Source organism: Mirounga leonina, unplaced genomic scaffold (assembly GCF_011800145.1).
Source record: "Mirounga leonina isolate KUSES-001 unplaced genomic scaffold, KU_Mleo_1.0 Mir_268, whole genome shotgun sequence".
Lineage (NCBI taxonomy): Eukaryota > Metazoa > Chordata > Mammalia > Carnivora > Phocidae > Mirounga > Mirounga leonina.
In genome coordinates, this window is record NW_023270649.1 from 9,250,466 (window position 1) to 9,272,892 (window position 22,427).

General features: G+C 44.1%; 1 protein-coding gene across 1 annotated transcript in view; it reads left to right on the plus strand.

The window, feature by feature from the left end:
* Window positions 1-18,880, plus strand: part of FRMPD4 (FERM and PDZ domain containing 4) — a 197,043-nt gene extending 178,163 nt beyond the window's left edge. The window contains exons 11-17 of the mRNA XM_035029706.1: window positions 182-308; window positions 2,550-2,639; window positions 3,138-3,320; window positions 5,224-5,362; window positions 10,059-11,123; window positions 11,515-12,786; window positions 14,855-18,880. Of these exons, the coding sequence (XP_034885597.1) occupies window positions 182-308; window positions 2,550-2,639; window positions 3,138-3,320; window positions 5,224-5,362; window positions 10,059-11,123; window positions 11,515-12,786; window positions 14,855-16,179 (4,201 nt within the window). The 3' untranslated portion in view covers window positions 16,180-18,880. The remainder of the gene's footprint in view (window positions 1-181; window positions 309-2,549; window positions 2,640-3,137; window positions 3,321-5,223; window positions 5,363-10,058; window positions 11,124-11,514; window positions 12,787-14,854) is intronic.
* Window positions 18,881-22,427: the final 3,547 nt, after the last annotated feature.

The following is a 22,427-nucleotide window of genomic DNA, read 5'->3' on the forward strand; positions in this document are numbered from 1 at the left end:
ATTACTGTTCAGATAGTATGCTTTCTGTGTGTAAACTCGAAGTTGCTTCCCTAATTGGGGACCTACCTCCATTTCCTGACTTCCTCAGAGTTCGTTTCTTCCAACATACATCAGAGCGCCATTTTGTCGTAGATAACTAATCATCACAAGAATGAAATTAAAGATATGCTCTTTATTGCAGAAAAGAATGGGGATTAGAGACTTTTCTTCCCTCTGCTGTGCTGCAAAGCATGAAAGAGAAGAACATAAAGAAAGCACTTTCACACCTTGTCAAAGCAAATCAAAACTTGGTACCACCGGGTAAAAAGGTATCACATTTGCATCTTAATAGAAAATGGATTTTAAAGAGAAAGGCTTGCGTGCATTTTTAAAAATGTTTAAAATTAGCCCGTGAATAAAATACTTGGCACCATATTTTCATAGGCAGTAACTGTATAACCCCAACCCCTCCCCCCTTTTCCCCACTATTAACCTGTTTCTAAGGCTAATGAAAAGTAAGTGTTCTTATGGAAACTTATTTATTTCTTGTAAGCTATGGACTTATTACACGGAGAGTGTATGTGTTCCCGTGTGCGTGCAAGAGAACCTTGCATAGCCACTGAGACCTTGTGATTAGAGAACAGAATTGCAAGACAATTGTACATTTCCATCGTGCTCTTGCTTACCACTCAGACTGTCTTAAATGCACAGCAGCCAGCAAGAGTCCTCGCAGACCAGATACCGCATTATTTAAACCACAGTTGGTTTGTTGACATTTGGAATCATTCTTTGCTGGGGGAGGGAGAGGGAGGGAGGCCGTCTTGCTTCTTGTGTGATATTTAGCAGCATCCCTGGTCTCTACCTACAAGAAGCCCTCAATCATGACATAGAAAAATGTTTTTAGGCATTGCCAAATGGGCCCTGGGGAACAAAATCACCCCTGGTTCACAACCACTGAATTAAATCTTACTTTCGAAGGGAAGGTAAAATTATTTCTACCATTCACCATCGTTAGTGTTAAAGTCTCCCTTATTTTTTCTTTTATCAGAAGAAACAGAAAGGACATTTTAAAATAGATTGTGGGTCAGAATGGTGAGTTATGTTTATAGGTAATAAAAAGCAAAGGGTTTCAAGAACCAGAAAGAGGAACCTAAAAATACAGGATCTATAAAGTCGGAAGCAGTGTAACAGCCCGAGAACACTTAATGGTTGATATTGGCCATAGAAACTTGGGTAGCTCTAATACAAATCACTGTTTATGTGGGTAATTCTTTGGTCTTGGTATTGGGTTGTAAGTCATTTTTACTGGCTAAAACATACTTATTGCTATTCCCTTCTCACCCCATGGCTTTTTAAAAATGTAAAACCAGGTTTGACACCCTCCAGCCACTGTTGCCTTACTTCCTCATTTCTGTAAGCATTCAGCTCACAGAAATCTAGCAGGACGTCAAGGATCTCTCAGATTTTGTAGGGGTGCCGGGCTGGCTCAGTGGGTAGAGTGTGTGCCTCTTGATCTCATGGTCATGATTTCGAGCCCCGCGTTGGGGGTAAAAATTACTCAAATAAGTAAACTTTAAAAAAAGAAAAAGATTTTCTTTTTTTTAAAATTTCAGTTCTGATTGGCCCAAAGCTAGTTTCTTTCAGTTGGCTCCATAGGATTTTTTCCAAGCATGGCCCACTGGTTTTGTAACAATTCGGTTAACTGCTCTAGGATCTGTCTATCTCTGTTTTTCTATAAAGGTCAGTTTCTCTAGCCAAGAGTGAGTGGTTTGCTTTCAAATCAATCTGCAAAGTGCTCTGGGTTTTCGAAAGGAGGAGGATGGCCGAACAGTGCTAACTAACAATGCCATAAAGGGTCATGCATTTAGGTATAGTTAACAACCAAGTACTCCTTTTAGGATGTGGGAATCTCCCTTTTTAAGTCTTTAAAAGATAACTTTTATCTGGATAAAATTGTATTTTTTATATCCTCCCCGAAACTCAAAAGATGCTTGAGTTGAACTAATCAAACAGGGACTTCTGGCAAGTTCAAACATTTCCCCAATGATTGGAGCACAGAAAGGTCACTTTCCCTGAAAACTTGCAAAAATTCTGCCAAACTTGAGATGAGTGCGGAGAGCCTCTTCCACGGGCTGTATGTAGATAGCAGGCGTGTGTTCAAAATGACTCCCACAAGCTCTGTGCACAGGTGAGTCTCCTGTACACGACGCGCGTGGTCCCTGTCCACGATTGGAAAGCACCACTCGACTCTTGGAGTCTCCAACGAGGAGACATTTCAGTGGACTATCTCACCATCTTGTTCTCATTTGAGTGCCCTGGCCCAGCATATCCACGTTTATGACCCACCCACCCCCATGCATTTCCCCCCAGATAAAAGGCTTTCATCCGGATGCCTCGATGCAGCCCTTTATCACGAAACCAAATATATAGCAATTTACTTTTGCTCCTTGCCACGCCCCATCTGTTGGCAGTGAGAGCACCCCGGTTCCCAGTGGTGTTTAGCTGGTCTCCAGCAGAAACCGAACCACACCCACTGGCATTAACACCTGAGGTTTCTTCTCTCTCCTCAGCTCTCTGCACTGCAAGCCAAGGTCCACTATCTCAAGTTCCTCAGTGACCTTCGACTGTATGGGGGTCGTGTGTTCAAGGCAACATTAGTGGTAATTGCTTTTTCTTGCTTTCTCTTGGGAGCTACAGAAGCCTGCACAATGTCACTGCATTTCTAAGCGACTGCAGCACAGTCTGGAAATACCAGAAGAAATGTTAAACTAGATAGCGCCACTGCAGAATGCCCTAGCGAAAGAAATATGAAGAACCGAGAGAATCGATGCACTCTAACAATGGCCTTCTTTTAAATCATTGGGCCAGAAGTTGCTTTCATGCTAAAAAAGAAAAAAAAAAAAAGTCCCTATTTCTAAAAGTGTCTCCTGATTAGGAATATATGTGCTATGATAACGTTTATTTCCTACATTATTCATAATTGATCAGCACCTCGATGCAATCGTAGTGCCTGGTTCTTCTAATTGGATGATTTAGTACAATGTAATTGAGAAATACTTGCTAAAGAAAATGTAATCTTATAAGAACAGACTCTCAGGCTCAACTCTGCATGGTGCTTTAGAGGTCTAGGATTTTTAGGCTTTGTCCACATCTCTCAGCAGGCGGAAAAGCGCTCGGAAGTGACCCTCCTGGTTGGGCCCCGATACGGCATAAGCCACGTCATAAACACCAAAACCAATCTGGTGGCTCTTTTAGCCGACTTCAGCCACGTCAACAGAATCGAGATGTTTACCGAGGAGGACAGCTTGGTGCGGGTGGAGCTGCACGTGCTGGATGTGAAGGTAAGTCTTTTAGCTGTTGACACGGCGCCTTGATCTGAATAGCTCATTTGTGATAACACCGCTAATATTTACAAAGCAGTCGACATTGTACTGTGGGCAGAGGATCAGAAATGTGAGGAGGTGCAGAGAAAAATCACCCAACTCCGGCCCGAGGGCTCCAGTCCTCACTAAAGAGCCATGTAATCTGGGGAAAAGTTGCTCAGCTTCTTTATCTATACATGAGAAAGCCAACGAGTTCGTTTCTAAGGTCCATTGTAGCTCCCGAGTGCATGAATCACAGAGAGTGGGAAGGTTTTTCCCTGCTAGCCTTCTAGAATATTCCTGTGCAGAGAGTCAGGGAGATTTTTCCCAACTTTGTTTAGAACTCCCGTTCGGCCCGTATGTGTTTATTCTTTGGGGAAAGCTGAGCATTTCAGTCTGTCTTTTTGTGCTATAGCCATTCGTACTGACTGAACAGCAGGCCCCTATGAATGTCATGGCCATTCCATTTAAAACAACAATCTGGCATAGTCCTCAAAGGGCAGAACTCGACTCCCGAAACAGAAGTTGACGGGAAATAATCCAGGTCCCCTGCACACAACCTTCTTGTCCCAGTAGTAGATGAGTCATTGGATTTTGGCCATGTGAACACATCTATGTTTCCATGGAGAAAAGGAAACCGTGTCAACCAGGAGGAGTGCTCTGAGAACAGGAGAGGGTTCTGTCTACACAGCAAATCGAAAAGACTCTGTGTACTCTGCGGCGGGAAGAAGTGACCATGGAAGGGAGAGTATGGAGCTCAGACATGGTGGCCATGGCTGGTGGCACCTCATGGCTGAATCCAGGGGCTCCAGTTGACTTCATGGCAATGAAAGTGCAAGAACAGACTTGGGATTCCTGGCCCACTCCATGAGCAAAGATGCTAAGAACAATGGGCCCTTTGTAGAAAGAGTAGGGAGAAGAGTGAATTGGGTGCAGTCATCACACACCTGATAACGGGATAATCTGACCCAACAGAAGTAGGTGGCAAGACCCTACTGGTGGTCTCCTGCTTATAGGAAAGAATTGTGCGATGCCTTGAGGGAAGACCTCAGTAGAAATGGAAAGAAAAGGCAGGTTATCAAGTAGTATGGGGGCTTTTGGTGGGATGTTAGATTCCACTAGCCAGGGCCGTCAAACGTGGCCAGGGTCCTATACCTGGGAGTGAAAGTAAGAGCTGGTCACCTCGACATTTCTGTGCCTCTCTGGGTGTCTGCTTTCATGTCGCTCCCTTATTCCTCTCAAGTTCCCTCTCTCTCACCAAGAACACACCAGCCAGTCTACCCTTCCTAATTCAAGGAGAAGAATTGCTTCAACTAACCACTTCCCTATATGCCCAAGACTCGTCTCCAATCATATATATGAGAGCCTCATTGTTTCCAGAAAGTTTTAGCAAGGCCTTTTCTCAACTCCCATCTCTGTTTTGCTCTCCTGTGAATTTACAATTTCTTTTTCAAGCATCCTTCTCCTGGATCTTTTTGACACTTTTCCTTCAGTCTTAGACGTAATTTCCACTTGAGTTTTTACTTCTTTTCAACACTAATTTTCACTATGAACCCAAATTTAACCTTCCTGTGATTTTTCAGCTCACAGGTTCACATTTGGTAACTGCCTCCTTAACTCTCACTTTCTTAAAATGTTAACTCTTTGGAAACAAAACCAATGTCTACTTTTTTTCTCCCATTCCAATATTACTTGGGAAGATTCAAAATGTCCACGTTTTCAAGATGGTGTCACCTAAATGTTTTTCAGCAAGGCTCTCGGTGTTACTTCCGACCTTCTGTGTTTCTCCAATGAAATGGTTGCTCAGGAACTTTCTTTGTTGTCACCTGAGGGAGCTTCTTAAGGAGGGATGGCTTTAACCAAAATATTCTCTTTTGTGTAGCCCATCACACTCCTGATGGAATCATCAGATGCCATGAACCTGGCCTGCTTAACTGCTGGCTACTACCGGCTACTTGTGGATTCCAGGAGGTCAATATTTAACATGGCCAACAAGAAAAATACAGGGACCCAGGAAACAGGTATTCTCTTCCTAAACTCATGAAGCACTGACCCCCCCTTCCCCACCCCACCTGACAACAATAGGACGTTTCTTGAAAAGTTAAAATTGTGCTCATACAAAAATCTAATGTCCAAATTTTATACAAGAGCCTTCAAATACTTCTGATGTGGTCTAATTCTTTTTAATGAAAATGTCCATCCTATTTTACTTGTCACTTGGAAATGCTGGGGAACGTGTTTCAAAGGGAATGATTTTCCTATTCTGAAGGTAGTAAGCATCAGTCTTTATGACTGAGTTTTTATTGCCTTGCTCTTCCAGAGGTCAGGATGCGGAGAATTAATGATGGAATGCACAGTGGGAGTTGTGAACCCCCCGTCTTAGAGCTTTGCCCTCCTTAAGGGGCCCTAGGCCTAGATGTCTGGGCACCTCCTTCAATGTCAGACTTACATCCAGGATTCTGGGAGCTCTGAGACCCACTGGAGGACTTAGGGATCACCCAGCACTTGGACTTGGGCCTCTAGAAGGAACCCTAGCAGCCATCTTAGCTCTGTAGTGGGAGCATGGAGATGGCAAAGGCATCAAACAAGTTCAGCCACTTGACAGGACAAGACAGCTCACAAGTGAGGACAAGGAGGGCTGCAGTATTAACAGCTTCTCTGAGAGTGGGTGGTTTTCATTTGCTTTAGAACTTGTTTTCTTTAGTGTTTGATTATTTTCTTCTGTCTACAGTAGACACTCAGTAAATGTGGCTGATGGACAGACACTAGCCCTCAAGCCAGAGCTGCCGACCCATGAAAAAATTATAATTGGGGGTTCCGTACTCAGGGTTTCTCTTAAAAGAAAGGGAAGATCTTAAGAACAAACTCCATTGTCACCATTTCTGAAAGGGGGTGGGGGGAGGGAAAAATCCTCTCACTTTCAGACTTAGCAGAAAACGTAAATCATTATTCCCTAAATATCTTGTCCCTTGTAGACACACACAACCCAATAGGCTCGCGCGCAGTTTATGATGATGGCCGGGTACGGGGGAGCAGTTGGTCACAGGACGCAGGGAAGCCTGAGAGAAAACGAGGGAGATGGACGAGGCATGCCAGAAGGCAACTTGGAATTACAAGTGGAGAGGATCCAGCCCCACCTGGAAGTGTCTGGTTTTAATTTCTCAAAGTTTGGGTCTTCTCGTTTGTAAAATCGGAATCGAGAAGCTAGCTGGCAAGGGAAGGGTTTGGAAGGAACTTGTGTACAGCACCTAAAAGGATGCCCGAGACTTCTGTCAACAAGGGGCAGGGAAGCAGGAGTGGGAGAACTTGAGAAGGAAGGTGACAGAAACGGAGAAAAGAAAGGAAGAGAGACATAAGGCAAGGAAAGACCCTGAGACGTGCAAATGATCCAAAATAAACAGGGGAGGAAGAAGAAGGCCGTGGCGAAGGTGGGATCACACTTTTTCGAGCTAGGAGGTTTCGAGCAATTTTGCCCCAGCCTGGGAAATTCTGAAGATCAGTTCTGCGGTGTAACATGAGCCTTTTGCGTTGGAAAACCGGTTTTTGGCTCTTTATTTTCAAACCTTGAAGTTGGTCTTGAAAATAAAACCTTTTTTCCCCATAGACTGTTGAGATTATACTGGTGCGGGAAGAAGACGAAACCTACAATTTCAAAAAGAGTCACAGTAATAAGGGCCTCCATTCTGTCCAGTTGATAGTGACTCACAGTGTAATGTTTGATCAGGTTTCGAGGGGGGAACACTATTATCACCATGGGGAAAGAATGGAACTTCAACCTTTTGGTAACACTGAGAATGAGGGTTCCAGGTATCTCCCTCTTGCTGGGGCGTGTGAAGAACGTGCGTGTAAGCAGCGGGCGCTGAGGGAGAAGAGCGGGCATGCTCCAAGGAGCACCTAGGTAACCTGAGCTGAGCAGCGGCCAGGGGCTTAGCACCCTCTCATGGTTGCAAGTTCTCTCTCCTCTTCCGAAACTCCCCCCACCACCCAAGAAGTGTAGAGAGTGAAGTCTGTTTGGACCCGTTCATCCCTGGTCCACACTGTCCTCCCACAAGATTGGGCCATGGTATAGACCCCAGTTCCTAACCCACATCCTTCTGTGTCTCTAAAATCATTCCAAAAGCCAAGTCAGTACACCCTTCTGGAAGGAAGCCAAGATTGAGTGTCTGTTTCCTTCCTATCTCAAATTGATCGGAGACCTTAGTCAGGATCTCTAATAAGGAACAGCAAGCCCCCATTTCTTCCCTATCTTGAAAATGAACCTTCAGTTACTTTCAGAATCCCTGAACCCACATATCTATGCATCTCTGAGCATTAGGAGGCTCTGAGGAAGTATCAGTCAGCCTGTTTTAGCCTGCTGATCTGTTCAGCTTTCATGTTGTCCTAAACCAGAAGTTGGCAAACTATGGCTCAGGGATCAAATCTTGTTCTTGTAAACAAAGTCTTATTGGTACTCAGCCGTGCACATTGTATTTGTTTTCCTAGGGCTGCCATGACAGGTTATCGCAAACCCTGGGGTTTAACGTAACAGCAACTTACTCTCTCACAGTTCTGGTGGCTACAGGTCCAAAATCTAGGCAGCAGCAGGGCCATACTTCCTCCAAAGGCTCAAGGGGAGAATCTTTTCTTGCCTCTTCCAACTTCCAGGGGCCACCAGCATTCCTTGTGGCTGCATACCTCCAATCTCTGCTTCCGTCTTTACACAGCCTTCCCTGCTTTCCTGGGGGGCTTAAATTTCCCTCTGCTTTCCTCCTATGAGGACACGTGTTGTTGGATTTAAGGCCCACACAGATAATCCGGATGAACTCATCTCAAGATCCATAACTGAATTATACTTGCATAGGCTCTTTTTTCAAATAAGGTCACATTCACAGAGTGGACCTATCTTTTGAAGAGGCCACCATTCAACCCACTCTGTGCATATTTTTATGTGTCAACGCTGGGTACTTCCGTGTTAGAACAGCAGAGTTGAGTGGTTGCTCGACTGAGCAGTTGGCCCACGAAACCTAAAAATGTCTACCACCTAGCCCTCCCTTTACAGGAACAATTTGCCAGCCACTAGTTTAAACCCAGAGCTCTGTCATAGCTTTGCTAAACTACTCTCTGTCTTCCAGCAATTCAATCTCCTGACATATGCGAGCATGCGTTACACACACAGCCCCGCACACAGCCAGTCGTAATCGAAATTGTTCATAAAACAATGCTGAACCCCCACAGGTCTGTTTATCATAAGGTAACATGTACATATGGTTCTTATGTAGCTCAGTGTCTTCAAAGTTGTATCTTTACTTGCCATTCATCTGAAAATATATGCATTTAGCTAAAGGACTTGGAACAACATTCAGCATTGAGTTTAATGTGTATAACTTGCGGGAAGCAAAAACATCTTGGGTAGAACTGATTTTTTTCCCGTATGTCTTGTACATCTGATGTCAGTATTATCCATGCCTAGGCCAGGGGGCAATTTGAGGGCACTAATGGGAGAATATGTGGCCCCAGCATTTCCTCTGGAATCTACAAAGCAGTATTGACAGAATGACACACTGCCTTGTCTTGTTAAATGTCAGAGCAAAATTTCCACAGCAAAATTCCCTACTGAAAGACCCTTGAGGAACAACCAAACCAATGATTTTTAAATTAGGGTTTTGCAATTTTAATTCATGAGGAACATCAAACAAATCTTCAGGAGTTCTCCTGATACCAATAAAAATTGAAATTAGCCAAACTGTTAACTATGCTTAGAAATAGCAGAGAGGGGAAAAAAGAAAAGAGAAGAAATAGGGACACCTGGGTGGCTCAGTCGTTAAGCGTCTGCCTTCAGCTCAGGTCATGATCCCAGGGTCCTGGGATCGAGCCCCGCATCGGGCTCCCTGCTCCGCGGGAAGCTTGCTTCTCCCTCTCCCACTCACCCTGCTTGTGTTCCCTCTCTCGCTGTGTCTCTCTCTGTCAAACAAATAAATAAAATCTTAAAAAAAAAAAATCTTTAAAAAAAGAGAAGAAATAGTAGAGAGAAGCACATTACTTGTGATGTGCTCCACATTATGCAATCATACACGTGTGCATATGCATAACCTTTATGCGTGAATATCTTAACACCCACTAGGATATACAAAGGCTGAAATAGAGGTTTTTGTGCTATCGTTACAATATTATCATATTTTTATGTATGTATATATTAGATTATTTTTATTGTGACATTATTACATTATCATTACAATATTTCCTAAAATATGTGGTGGAAGTATGAGGTTCCTTGACTTTCTCTTAACTCAATGAGGAAAAAGTCCAACATCTTCGTCCACAAAGTGGGGGATGTCAGATCTCTCTTTACCGAGAAAAGGGGAATCTATTTTCTGGAATGACAACTGATTGGACTGTGGCCTTTAAGGAATTTGAAAGGCATTTTGTATATTCCCATTCATAGACAGAAATGAGGTCTTCTAATAATAGAACCGAGGGTCAGAGGGAGTTAAGCTGTAGTTCCCTATTCTCGGATGGTATTCTTTTTTTATCAAATAGCAATTATATTTTGTGCAGGACTGATTTTGTTAAGGTCAGTTCTCCTAACCAGGAAATCCTGACACCGGAAGCCTCAATCAACTGGTACCGTATCCGGAAAGCTGCATGACCATATTTACAAAAGTGATGATGCTACAAGCCATGAAATTAAGAAACCAGACCTCACAGTAATGTTGTCTTTGCATGATTCTTTCTCCTTAGGAACTGAAAATAAAGGAAAGCATAACCTCCTTGGCCCCGATTGGAACTGTATACCCCAGATGACGACCTTTATTGGTGAAGGGGAGCAAGAAGCCCAAATAACATATATAGATTCAAAACAGAAGACGGTCGATATTTCGGATGGCACCTTGTGTCCCAAAGACCACCGGCACCTGTATATAGACAACACCTATAATCCAGACGAACTCAACCAGCCGCTGACCCAGCCGGGGGATGCTCCATGTGAGGCCGACTACAGGACTCTAGCTCAGCGGTCCCTGTTGACCCTCTCAGGACCAGAAACACTAAAGAAAGCCCAGGAGTCTCCGAGAGGAGCTAAAGTGTCCTTTATTTTCGGAGATCTCGCCTTGGATGATGGCATGAATCCCCCGACTCTCGGCTACGATAGACTATTGGAGGAGAGCCCAGAACTGCTGGAGAAGCAGAGGAATCTCTACATCGGCAGTGCCAATGACATGAAGGGCCTGGATCTCGCTCCTGATGCTGAGAGCATCCAGTTTGTGGCAAATTCCGTTTATGCAAACATAGGTGATGTCAAAAACTTCGAGGCTGCCGAGGGGATAGAGGAGCCCCTCCTGCACGACATCTGTTACGCAGAAAACACCGACGATGCAGAGGACGAGGATGAGGTGAGCTGTGAGGAGGACCTCGTGGTGGGAGAGATGAACCAGCCAGCCATCCTCAACCTGTCTGGGTCAAGCGATGACATCATTGACCTCACGTCCCTGCCCCCTCCAGAAGGGGATGACAATGAGGATGACTTCCTGTTGCGTTCCTTGAACATGGCCATCGCCGCACCCCCACCTGGCTTTCGAGATAGTTCAGATGAGGAGGACTCCCAGAGCCAGGCAGCCTCCTTCCTCGAGGACAAGGAGCCAGGCAGAAGTCTGCAAAGTGATGAGATCCCCGTGTCCCTCATTGACGCTGTGCCCACCAGCGCTGAGGGCAAGTGTGAGAAGGGCCTGGATAACACCGTGGTTTCCACGCTGGAAGCTCTAGAAGCTCTGTCCGTGTCAGAAGAACAGCAGACCAGTGACAATTCAGGTTCTTTCACGATTGTTACATTTATTCACTGATAACCATGCATTGCATCCTCTCAAGCCATTTACCCCCGAAGTCCTATTATGTGCTGTTCTCCATTTCACGCATGTCCCGTTTCATAAGTGTGTTGAAACTACCATCGTGGGTTTTTTGTGTACGTGGTTTCCTTCGTTTTTTTGGTTTTTGTTTTTTTTAATATGTGGCACGTATTTTTCCCCATTTCTGGAACAATTGTGCAATAAACTCAGAGTCCTTACCGCAAAGGGAAAACCTTGGTTTTTTGTTTGTCTTTTGTTGTTGTTGCTGTTTTATAATAACGAGTCCCATTTTCTTACGTGTCTCCTAATGCCTCTGATGCATCCATTAATCGGCTCTTGTCTTTTACGACATGCAGGTGTAGCCATCTTGCGGGCTTATAGTCCCGAGTCTTCGTCAGACTCGGGCAATGAGACTAACTCTTCTGAAATGACTGAGAGCTCTGAACTGGCCACAGCACAGAAGCAGTCAGAAAGCCTCTCCCGCATGTTCTTGGCCACTCACGAAGGCTACCACCCCCTTGCAGAGGAGCAGACCGAGTTCCCCACCTCCAAAACCCCTGCCGGGGGCTTGCCTCCCAAGTCCTCCCACGCCCTGGCCACCCGCCCAGTGACTGACCTCCCGCCCAAAGTTGTGCCTTCCAAGCAGATCCTTCACCCAGACCCCATGGAGATGGAGCCTGAAACCATGGAGACCAAGTCGGTCACCGACTATTTTAGCAAACTGCACATGGGGTCGGTGGTGTATTCCTGCACCAGCAAAAGGAAAAGCAAGCTGGCCGATGGGGAGGGGAAGGCAGCGCCTAGTGCAAACATGCCAGGGAAAAAGCAGCAGGGGACCAAAACGGCCGAGGCAGAGGAGGAAGCCAAAGGTAAATTTGGTACTGTGTCTTCAAGGGACAGTCAACACCTAAGCACTTTTAACCTGGAAAGAACTGCCTTTCGCAAGGACAGCCAAAGATGGTACATGGCCGCTGAGGGGGCGGTGGCCGAGCAAAGTGGATTGGAAGCGGCAACGGGGATAACGTTTCCGAGAGCTTCTGGTCTGGGGACAAGGGAGGCGGAAGAGAAGGATGAAGGGGCTCCTGATGGAGAAGCCAGTGAGGTTTCAGCACTTGGCCAACGGGACCACTTCTTAACTGACGTGACCTGTGTATCTTCAGCCAAAGACTTAGATAACCCCGAGGATACTGACCCGTCCACCTGTGACCATCCTTCCAAGCTTCCCGAGGCGGAAGAGAGCGTGGCCCGCCTCTGTGACTACCACTTGGCCAAGCGGATGTCATCGTTACAAGGCGAGTGCCATTTTTCTCTACAGAGCTCTCAAGGCTCGTCAGTGGAGGCGGGCTGTGGTACCTGTGCCGCACCTGTGGAGTCCCCACTCTGCCCTGCTATGGGGAAGCACCTGATGCCCGAGACTTCGGGGAAAGGCATGAGTTACGTTCCTTCTGAGGAGAGAGCCGCTGGGCTGCCCGCCCACGGAGCCACCTTTAAGGAATTACACCCCCAGACGGAGGGGATGTGTCCGCGGATGACAGTGCCCGCCCTGCACACAGCTATTAATGCGGAACCCCTGTTTGGCACTTTGAGAGATGGATGTCATCGACTCCCCAAGATTAAGGAAACCACAGGTACAGCAATGATGGATTTAGCGCTTTGTGTTACACCCCGGAAGCATGTAAGCCAGATTTACAACAAACCTAAAAATATAAAGTCTGGAAGAAAACTAAAAGTTAGAATTTTGTTTAAAGGCTGCAGAACTGTGGCCAGGTTAACTATCGGTCATTGATTCCGCCGCCCCCCCTTCCCTGTGTTTAGTGAACACTGAAGTTCCTAGATCAGGAACAATGTGGAAATGGCGTCCACTCTTGAGAATCTAAAGTCTAAATGTAGATTTTTAGCAGTGTTCAGCAGGACTTTTGGTTACAAGACAGTATGATGTAGAGTCCCAAGAGTTTGATGTCCCTCTCAAGATCTCGAATTTCTCTTTCTGCCATTTTGTTATTGAGGGGCAGGGAAGAATAGAACAGGGTAGCGGGGAGATCAAAGGGGTTGGGGAAGACCATTTGCCCTTCAGCAATACTTAACATCCCTCCCTACTCTGTAAGACTCTCTTAGAGACGTGTTCTGCAGTATCTGGCACACCTCAGTGTCAGGAAGGCTCTGGGGGTATGCACGACGAGCTGCTTTATTTTCCCCAAAAGAATGGGGCGCCTGGGTGGCTCAGTCGTTAAGCGTCTGCCTTCGGCTCAGGTCATGATCTCCAGGGCCTGGGATCGAGCCCCGCATCGGGCGCCCTGCTCAGCGAGGAGTCTGCTTCTCCCTCTCCCTCTGCCTCTCCCCACTGCTCCTACTCTCTCTCTCTCTCTCTCTGTATCTTTCTGTCTCAAATGAATAAATTTAAAAAAAAAATTCTATTTTCCCCAAAAGAATAAAATATAAGCACAGGTAGAAACAAGAACACAGCCACCTTCTGCGCCCATCTTCACCATTCTGCCACCCAGTGGGCACACATTCCTCTCACCGATCCACTCGGCCAGCCGTCACGTGGCAAAAACCAGATGTTCTTTCATACTCTCAAATGTCAAAGTATATCAACAGTGTTGCTTCCATACTAGGTCAGTAGATGGTAGGGAGAGCTTACCTTGGTTCGTTTGCAGCCCTTTTAAGATGATCTCCTTTCACAAAACCCACCACTGGCATCCCCAGCCTTGGGAAACTGGTCTATGAATGTTCCTTAACTTGTCACTCCACTAGCATCTTGACATCTAATTAAAGCATGCTGTTTATTCTTTCGTGGTTTACAAAGAGCTTTCCCCTAACTTCCCTCTTCTCACAAAAATTCTGCGAGGCAGAAATATTTTCTTCACATAACAGCTTTTTTTAAATTTTTTTTAATTTAAATTCACATGACAACTTTTTTTTTTAAGATTTTTATTTATTTATTTATTTGACAGAGAGAGACACAGCGAGAGAGGGAACACAAGCAGGGAGAGTGTGAGAGGGAGAAGCAGGCTTCCCGCCTAGCAGTGAGCCTGATGCGGGGCTCAATCCCAGGACCTGGGGATCATGACCTGACCCGAAGGCAGATGCTTAATGACTGAGCCACCCAGGGGCCCCTCACATGACAACTTTTTTGAGAAAAGCTGGGCAACTCGCCCAGGGTCTCTGCTTCAAACCCAGCACCAGGCAGACCTCGTGGGGTCCTCTTAAAAAGTTGACCTTGTTTACTTTGCATTCATTAAATTAGACCATTAAAAAAAAAAAAAAGATAACTGATGCCAAAATTAACCTAACTCCCTTGAAATGAAACTTCAATGTCATAAATATGTTTGCATAGTCGAGATCTAGGAGGTATGTTTTCTAATTACATGTCTAAACGCTGATAGATAAATACTGGGGGCAAGGCAAGTCATGAAACGCCATGGTCTCTGAAAACGACTGTGATTGCTAGCCAATTCCAAAGAAATCCGTAGTTTCAGAAATAACAGATTCCCTGAATTTCTTGAAATGTGTTGAAATGGAAATCTGATGAGATCTCAGGAGGCAGTCTTTGAAAAGGCGGGTGACCCTGGCAAATGGCTGCCCTTCTAGAGTGCATCCTCGGGCAGTGACAAACAGCATGTAGAGATTCAGTGAAAATGACCACCCATGAGATGCTTAATGATTCTCTCTGTTTCTCTGCTACCCCTAGTGTAGCTTTGACAGAGCCTGGGAAGGAGAGACGAGGAGGCATGCCTTCAGCTTGGTCTCAACATCCTGAAGCTGATCCCATCCTGCTACCATCAAACATTCACTCGGAATCAAAGGTGCCAATTCCAAATCAAGACCCTAATGATTTCTCCCAAGCAAATCTGGCATACGGAGAGGCTGTGAACTGGCGGCCACTGGATCTGAGAGGGGGGAGCCTCGGAACACCCCCCAGCCAGAGGGCTCTGAGGCGTAGCAGCAGTATCCTCTTGGGATCTGTAGGTTTGGAGACCTTCCAAGAGAGAACCAAGGGTGCGGTCAGCTTAAAGTGTCCAGGTGTCACGGAAGCACAGGAGGCCAGCTCGGAAAAGCGAGCAGAACTCCCCCTGGGGAAGAAGCTCACCAAAAGTTTTTCCCAAAGCTCGATGTTCTTTAGCTCCGAGGGGAAAGTTCACAAAAGGTCCCCGGTGGCTCACAAAGACTCAAAGCTGTATAGGACATTACCCTTGCGCAAGCTGGAAGGCAGCAATTGGAGATGCCGGGGACCTTTCAGCTACTGCTTCCTGAACCGAGGGCAGGATGAAGACGGCGATGAGGATGAAGAGGAGGGAGAGGCCACACGCCAGGTCTCTTGCCTCTTTCGACCACAGATGACTCAAGCCATGCCAGAACCAATCAGCCCACCTCTGGCTGTTGGGATTCGGAAGCAAGGAGGGGAGCTGACCAGAGGGTCAGTGCTGAAGGTCTGGGCAGACGACCTGACTGGCCCAGAGGATGCGGACTTTAGCAACCTGGCCTTCGATGCCCGGATTGCAAGAATCAATGCCCTAAAAGAGAGCACGTATGCAATGCCTGATGGGTTCCTTGCAGCCCAAAACGATGCCAATGAGTTGCTCTGCCTTGTCAGGGCAACAAAGGGGAAGAGAGAGGAGTCACGCCCTGAAGCATATGACCTTACGCTTTCTCAGTACAAGCAGCTGTTGTCCATCGAGTCCAGACAGTTGGGAAGTGCCTGTAGGAAACTGGCGATGGCCGAGAAAAGCCCAGAGGAGATGCTCCTAGCTATGACTTCCAGCTTTCAAGTGCTCTGTTGCCTAACGGAAGCTTGCATGCGATTAGTGAAGGTCGTGAACTCAGAAACACAGCGGCAGGAAATCGTAGCAAAGATCAATGAAGTGGTCATAAACTATATTTGTCTCCTGAAAGCTGCAGAGGCAGCCACTGGAAAGACCAGTGGGGATCCTAATGTTGGACTCTCGGCGCGACATTCAACCACCATGGCCGCCCTCGTAAGCACACTAATGCGTTCTCTCAAGATGCTTTTAAATAAATAAAGTATGAAAGTCACATCATAACCTACCTTTGCAAAGCCATACATGAACGTTTATTTACTTTATGTGTACGATGAACAGATGTCTCCTTTCTTCTCTCTGTATATTTTGTTATTTTATATAAAATAGGAGATAAAAGTCACACTGATGAAATGTTGAAATGTACTAATCAGACGTATTCTGTTTATATTATACATATATATACATGAAAAAGAAATATCCAAGAAAGTGATGACATTTGGCTATTTTTCATATAACTGAAACTCCAGGTATATGATGTGAAGTTTTAAATTCTACCGTGTTAGAGCAAAACAATGAATCCTATCCCCTTTCCCTCCCAAGCGGATACTTGGAGACCATATCATTCATGCTTAGAAGTTAAAAGAGAAAGAGAGAGAGAAAGAAATCACAATGTATATAAAACAGTACTTATGTTTTAAAATTACAATTTTTAAGCATTGGAAATAGCAAAGAAGACATTTAAGATCCAAGAAGCTATTATGAATTAATAGAGAATATATATAATAAATCAATTTTTTGCTCATAGTGTTTGGTTATCTGATGCTTTCTTCCAGGAATCCTACATCAAATTTAATTTTGGCTTATGCCATTTGGACTAGAAATTGGGGTACGGTGGATTCTATTGTGTCACTAGAAATGCTCTTCATGATGTTTCTATAATTAAAATACTTCCCAAATAGAAGAAGAGAGGTAACGATGGGCAGGTTCCTAGGCAATACCTAGAGTTAGAGATTCTCTAATTACATAAAATGAAAGGAATGAATAACATCAAAATTAAAAAAAAGAGAGCTCTCCTTTGATTTAATGTCAAAATATATAAACCAAAGACGTCATCTTCCTCCCCACCCCAACTCAACCGCGAAACTTAGAATCCCATTAAGAGTGACAGAACATTTAGTGAAGTATTTGCAAAATTACAAAAAGCCACAATCAAGGATCATCGGAGTCAGTGCAGATCCAGTCCTATAAAGCGGACGGGACACCAGCCTGTGAGGCACGGCTCTCCGCATAGAGCTTTGTGCATCACCTCTACAGGGCCAATGCTTCCAACCAAATTCGGAATCCCAGCCTAACATTGGGACAGTTTCAAATCCGGAATGTTCCAGAAAATCAGGGAGAGAAGGCTCCTCTAATATAGAAGCCATGATAAAGTATTCAGTAGAAGTTCTCATTTGGATTGGTAGATAGAAATAGGAAAGGTGGGCGGAAAACAAACAAGTGGTAAATTTGACCACTTCCGGTGAAACTGATGGAACATAAAGAAGTCTTCAGAACTGTCCTCTGTCTACAAATGTTATCTTTGGGTCAAAGCAAAAGGATGCAAGCCGCAATTGTCAAATAAAATAGACATGTACATATGTACTTCATGGGTCATTTAGTGCTTAAGCTCCGCCCACTCCTGTTTATGTAGATGGCTCCTTAAAAGATGACGGGAGTATGCCAGGTGCAAATACTTCATTCTTGTAGCCTACTGGGCAGGAGGTGTAAGAGTCTGTAGTTGCTATCTCTTCTCATCAGTCGTTCCTTAGAGATGCCATCACAAAAGTCACACATATTTCTAGATGGTAGCAAACAAAAGGAGTTTAGCTGTGTGTTATTATAAATAATGTTTAAATAATACAACATTATTTTCTTATAATTATAAATATTGGTGTTTGATATTGATAAATATTAATGGTGTTTACTGTGGAAATTTTTGGTAAATATTCTGTGCACTAAAATGCTAACATTAATAGGATGTGTGTTCTATGTCAGACAATGTGCTAAGCATATCACATATATTTAACCATCAGAACAATCTTATGGTTTGGACACTGTTGTTAATTCCCTACGGAGGCAATATGGTTTAATCGTTAAGGACATGGGGCCTGGGGTCAGAAACTTCTTGATTTACATCTGGACTCTGCCATTTTTTACCCCTTTCATCTTGGGAAAGTTAATGTTTTCTAAACCTCGATTTCCTTATAGTAAAACGAAAATCTCTTTCCATAGGATTGTCATGACTTTTAAGTACAATCACGTGTGTGAAGGTTTTACTGCATTACCTGGCAGAGTAAACACTTTAATGTTAAGATAATTTCATCATAGTCATTACGTCAAATATATTGCCCAAGATAACGTGTGGGAGATGTTTGCTTTATATGCATATTGTCTCCTGCCTGTATGTGCAGGATGCATTATGTGCGTTGCATGTGTCTAAAAGGAGCGTACAAGGAAGTGGTGATCCTTGTTCAAATCCTATGCGGTTAGAACGGCTTTTAGTCCCTTCCAGTTCTTTGAGAGGCCTCAGTGAAGCAGCTCTGGGTCTTTCCAGATCATCTCCCATTACCTATGGGTGCTCCGGTACATTTCTCTTACAAACAAACTCTTCAGTACTTCGAAAACCTCAAGCGCCCCCCCCCCCCCACCAATTCACTACACATGGGGCTCCTGAGTGGGGTCCAGGTCCACTAGAGTGTAGGAAGAACATGTTAGAATGATCCTTGTGTTTATTTTTATCTAGCCTTTTTTATGTTTGTGTATGTTTTATAATGGCTTAATAGTGTGGTGGTATATGTACATCATTTTAAATAAATAAATCAATTAATAAGCATATGCCTGGTGCATGTATGCAAAAATCTTGTCGCAGGTAGGGTTGCATTCACACAAGTTGGGAGACCACTGAACTAGAGAATAAAACTTCCTTGTAACCCGAGATCCTTTTTTTTTAAAGATCTGTTTATTTTAGAGAGAGGGGGAGAGCACGCGGGGGCGGGGGGAGGGGCAGAGAGAGAGAAAAGCAGACTCCCCACTGAGCACAGAGCCCGTCGGTGGGGCTCCATCCCAGAACCCCGAGATCACGACCTGAGCCGAAACCAAGAGTCGGCCGCGGGACTGACTACGCCACACAGGCGCCCCTGTACTCGTGGTCCTTTCTATTTAGTCCGCAGCCTGGTTTTCCGTGTGTATCACTATTAATCTTTTATTCTAAAACTTTGAAACGTACACAAAAGTAGACACAATCATATAATGAATCGGTATGTACTTCTCACACACCAATTCATTTAGTAAGAACTTCTTACAGATAACTTTTAAACATAACCACAATGCCATTTTCACACTTTCAAAAATCAATAATTTCCTAATGTTATCAAGTCAATATTAGAGAAGTAAGTAACAAAGAAAGTGAAAATTCCTATAGACCCAACCCCCAAAGAGAGTCCTTGTCAATAACATAGGGCATCTTCTTTCAACTTCATACCTATATATGTTGATGTTAGTATTATTGTCTGGGTTTGAGTTTAACATTTGACTCTGAGTTGGTCTGACTGCAGTTGCCCTTCTAGCTGAGTCCTCATTCCAGCATATTTTATGTACGTGGACTGGCCAGAAGGGGTATGATGGACGTGGATTGGCCAGACGGGGTATGATGGACGTGGAAAGACAGTACTCAGGTGAACAACCACCACAGCATTAGACTTCTAGTAAAATCCAACAAGTAGTGCAGTTGCTTCAGACATTGAAATTAACACAGACCCCCTAGGCGCAACTGGAATCAGTCTAATCGCAAAATAAGTTACTTTCCGGAAAAGAAAGACTAACAAATACTGGAATGACCAGTTGCTGACAGTTGCAATGGATCGATTCCCTTTGCTATGAATTTCATCTTCCATGATGATTGGTCTTATAAAGACAGTCTTCATTTATGTTCCTTTTTCATGTATTTCCAAATGCCAGTTATTCTCGGCATGATACTTCTGAGCTACTCAGGATGTCACTCGGATTTATTTCTCCTGGATTACTCTTGGTTTGGCAATGGGAGAAGTCCACTCTCTTTGACTGGTTTACGAGTCATAATTGTGTTAACTGATTTTTAAATTGGGAAATGAGCAAATCGGCTCTGTTCAGGTGATTCCTTATCTTTTCCAAACATTTAGAAATCTTCATAAGGATCAAAATACATATATTACATTGTTTCTCTCTAACCTGATTTTGTCTCCGCATTTAGGGGGGTGGAGGGGTGCTCAGAGGTGGGAGGTGTTTGAGGAGCTCTGTGTTGGGGGGGCGGTAAGACTAGTTTTCAGTTTGGTTTTATGGATTCCAGTGCTAGTTTCCCCTGTGGCAGTCCAAAAACTATGATAAAAACGTTCTCTATATAACGTTCCAAATCTTCCTTTAGAGTTAACATTGCAGAGATGGCTTCTCTGCTTTGAAAGATCAGTCAGAATCTAACCTTTTGAACTGAATTTTTATTCATAAGAACTTGAACATCACTAAGCTGGATACTTTTTAATTATCTCCCTATTCTCTGGCCTATCCCACTCACTTTTTAATTTCGAAGCTTATACATAGGAAATCCATGTCTTTATCAAATGTTTCTGCTGCACAAAATAATGGAATGAATTAAATCCTGGGTCACTGAAATAAGTAGATAGCCACTTATCCCACATAGCTTATTTCACCATTCAACTTGAAATTAACCTCCTGCCTGCAGCTGAACTTTCTCCAATCTTGCCTCTGTATTTATAATCGCATCTCAATTTTCTGTTACACATTAACCTCAAAGCATTGAGTTGTTTGTGAGTTTGTTTGGGTTTGTTGTTGTTGTTGTTGTTCTACCTGTTAATTTTCATCTTCTACTCTCCAGTCTGGACCAAAATTCTGGTTGCGGCATTGTCATTCACAACTTTAGGCAGAATTAGCTTTGGCAGTGGAGGTATGTGGGATTTGGGAAGCTGAGCCTTCTTAATAACCTCCAACTAAGTAATATTTCTGTTTTCACTTTGATTAGTACCTTTTGCACATTCTGCCCTTTCACTAAATGATCCCTGACTCCTTTCTGTCACCCACTTAAAAGAGGCAAGATGAGTCCGTTCATTCATTCCTAATCTGGGCAAACACTGCTAGGGGCTGGAGGTGAGATACAATGGTGAATGACTGACATGGTCCTTGCCAAAAATGGAGCACCCATTCTAGAACGGGTCATTCCTCAAGAAAGGAGGGGCTCAGAGCGAGTCAGCATTGCAGGCAGTCTCCACTTTGCATGGCATCACAGGACCGCAAAGATGACCAAGCAAGCCAGAAACGTGCAAAATGATCTTAATTGTCAATGAGAAAAAATTACAATTGTTCCATGACCTATAGAGATCTTTGTGAAAACATTACTATCTTACTGTCAATTTTAAATATATGGGGACATGAAAAAAATATAGTAAAATGGATATTTATTTGGTACACAGTAATTTAAAACATTAGAAACTGGGAGAATTAAAGTGGACTTTTTTGGTAAAGCCTTACAGAGGGTAATGTGAACAGAGCTTGTCGTCTTTTATTCATCATTTAACTTATAATCTGGAGTGAGCATCTTTTCTGTGCTTTGGCAAATTGTCATACTGCTTTCTAAATTTGGATCAGCTTCCCATATTTTATCGTTTGTGCTTCCAATGTTGTGAAATGTCTCCAAGAGTTCCTTTAATGTAAGTGGGTTTCTTTTCCAGTGTTACTTCCTCTGGGACAGCTTCATTCTTTTCATCACAGCCACCCTCCTTGCTTCTGTCAATGAATTCGCCTTCACTACCTTCCTCTGGCTGCATATGTCCAGTCTCAGATGAAGGCAGTGCTCACATTCCCAAAAGCAGCTACTTTTTCTATCATCCCATTTACATTCTATCTTCATTTCACTTCCAGCATTATCATTTCTTGTTTCTTTACTGCACTTTCATCTTTGTTGACCAATTCCCTCCTTCAATCATTCATTTTTATAAAATGTTATGTGGCTTTATCATGCAGGGGGGAAGAAAGGAGGCAGGACGACTACATGCTTGGCTGTCTGTGCCTGAGCTGAATAGCAGATGCTCGGTGGCCCATCACTAACAGACATTGCAAGAGGTGATACGATTGGTCACTGATCATCATGCACCTCTTTTATTTATATAGTGCTTTCTGGATTGAAGAGGTAGTCGCAAAGTTTGTACTTTGTGCAATGATTCACAGTTAACATACCATGGTAACTGAAGTTTAAACCATGTTGTTGGGGGACAGGTGTTTAGCTAAAACCATGGTAACTGAAATTCATGCATATCAGACCCATGCAGAATGAGGACTGCCTGTGCACAAATATTTAAGGGGTCTGAAGCCAGTGGTGAAAAATAGCTGAACAGGTAGCGTTCGGCACTGTCCAATAGGATTTCCTGCAATCGTGGACATTTTCTAAATCTGTGATGCACAATATGGTAGCAAATAGCCATACG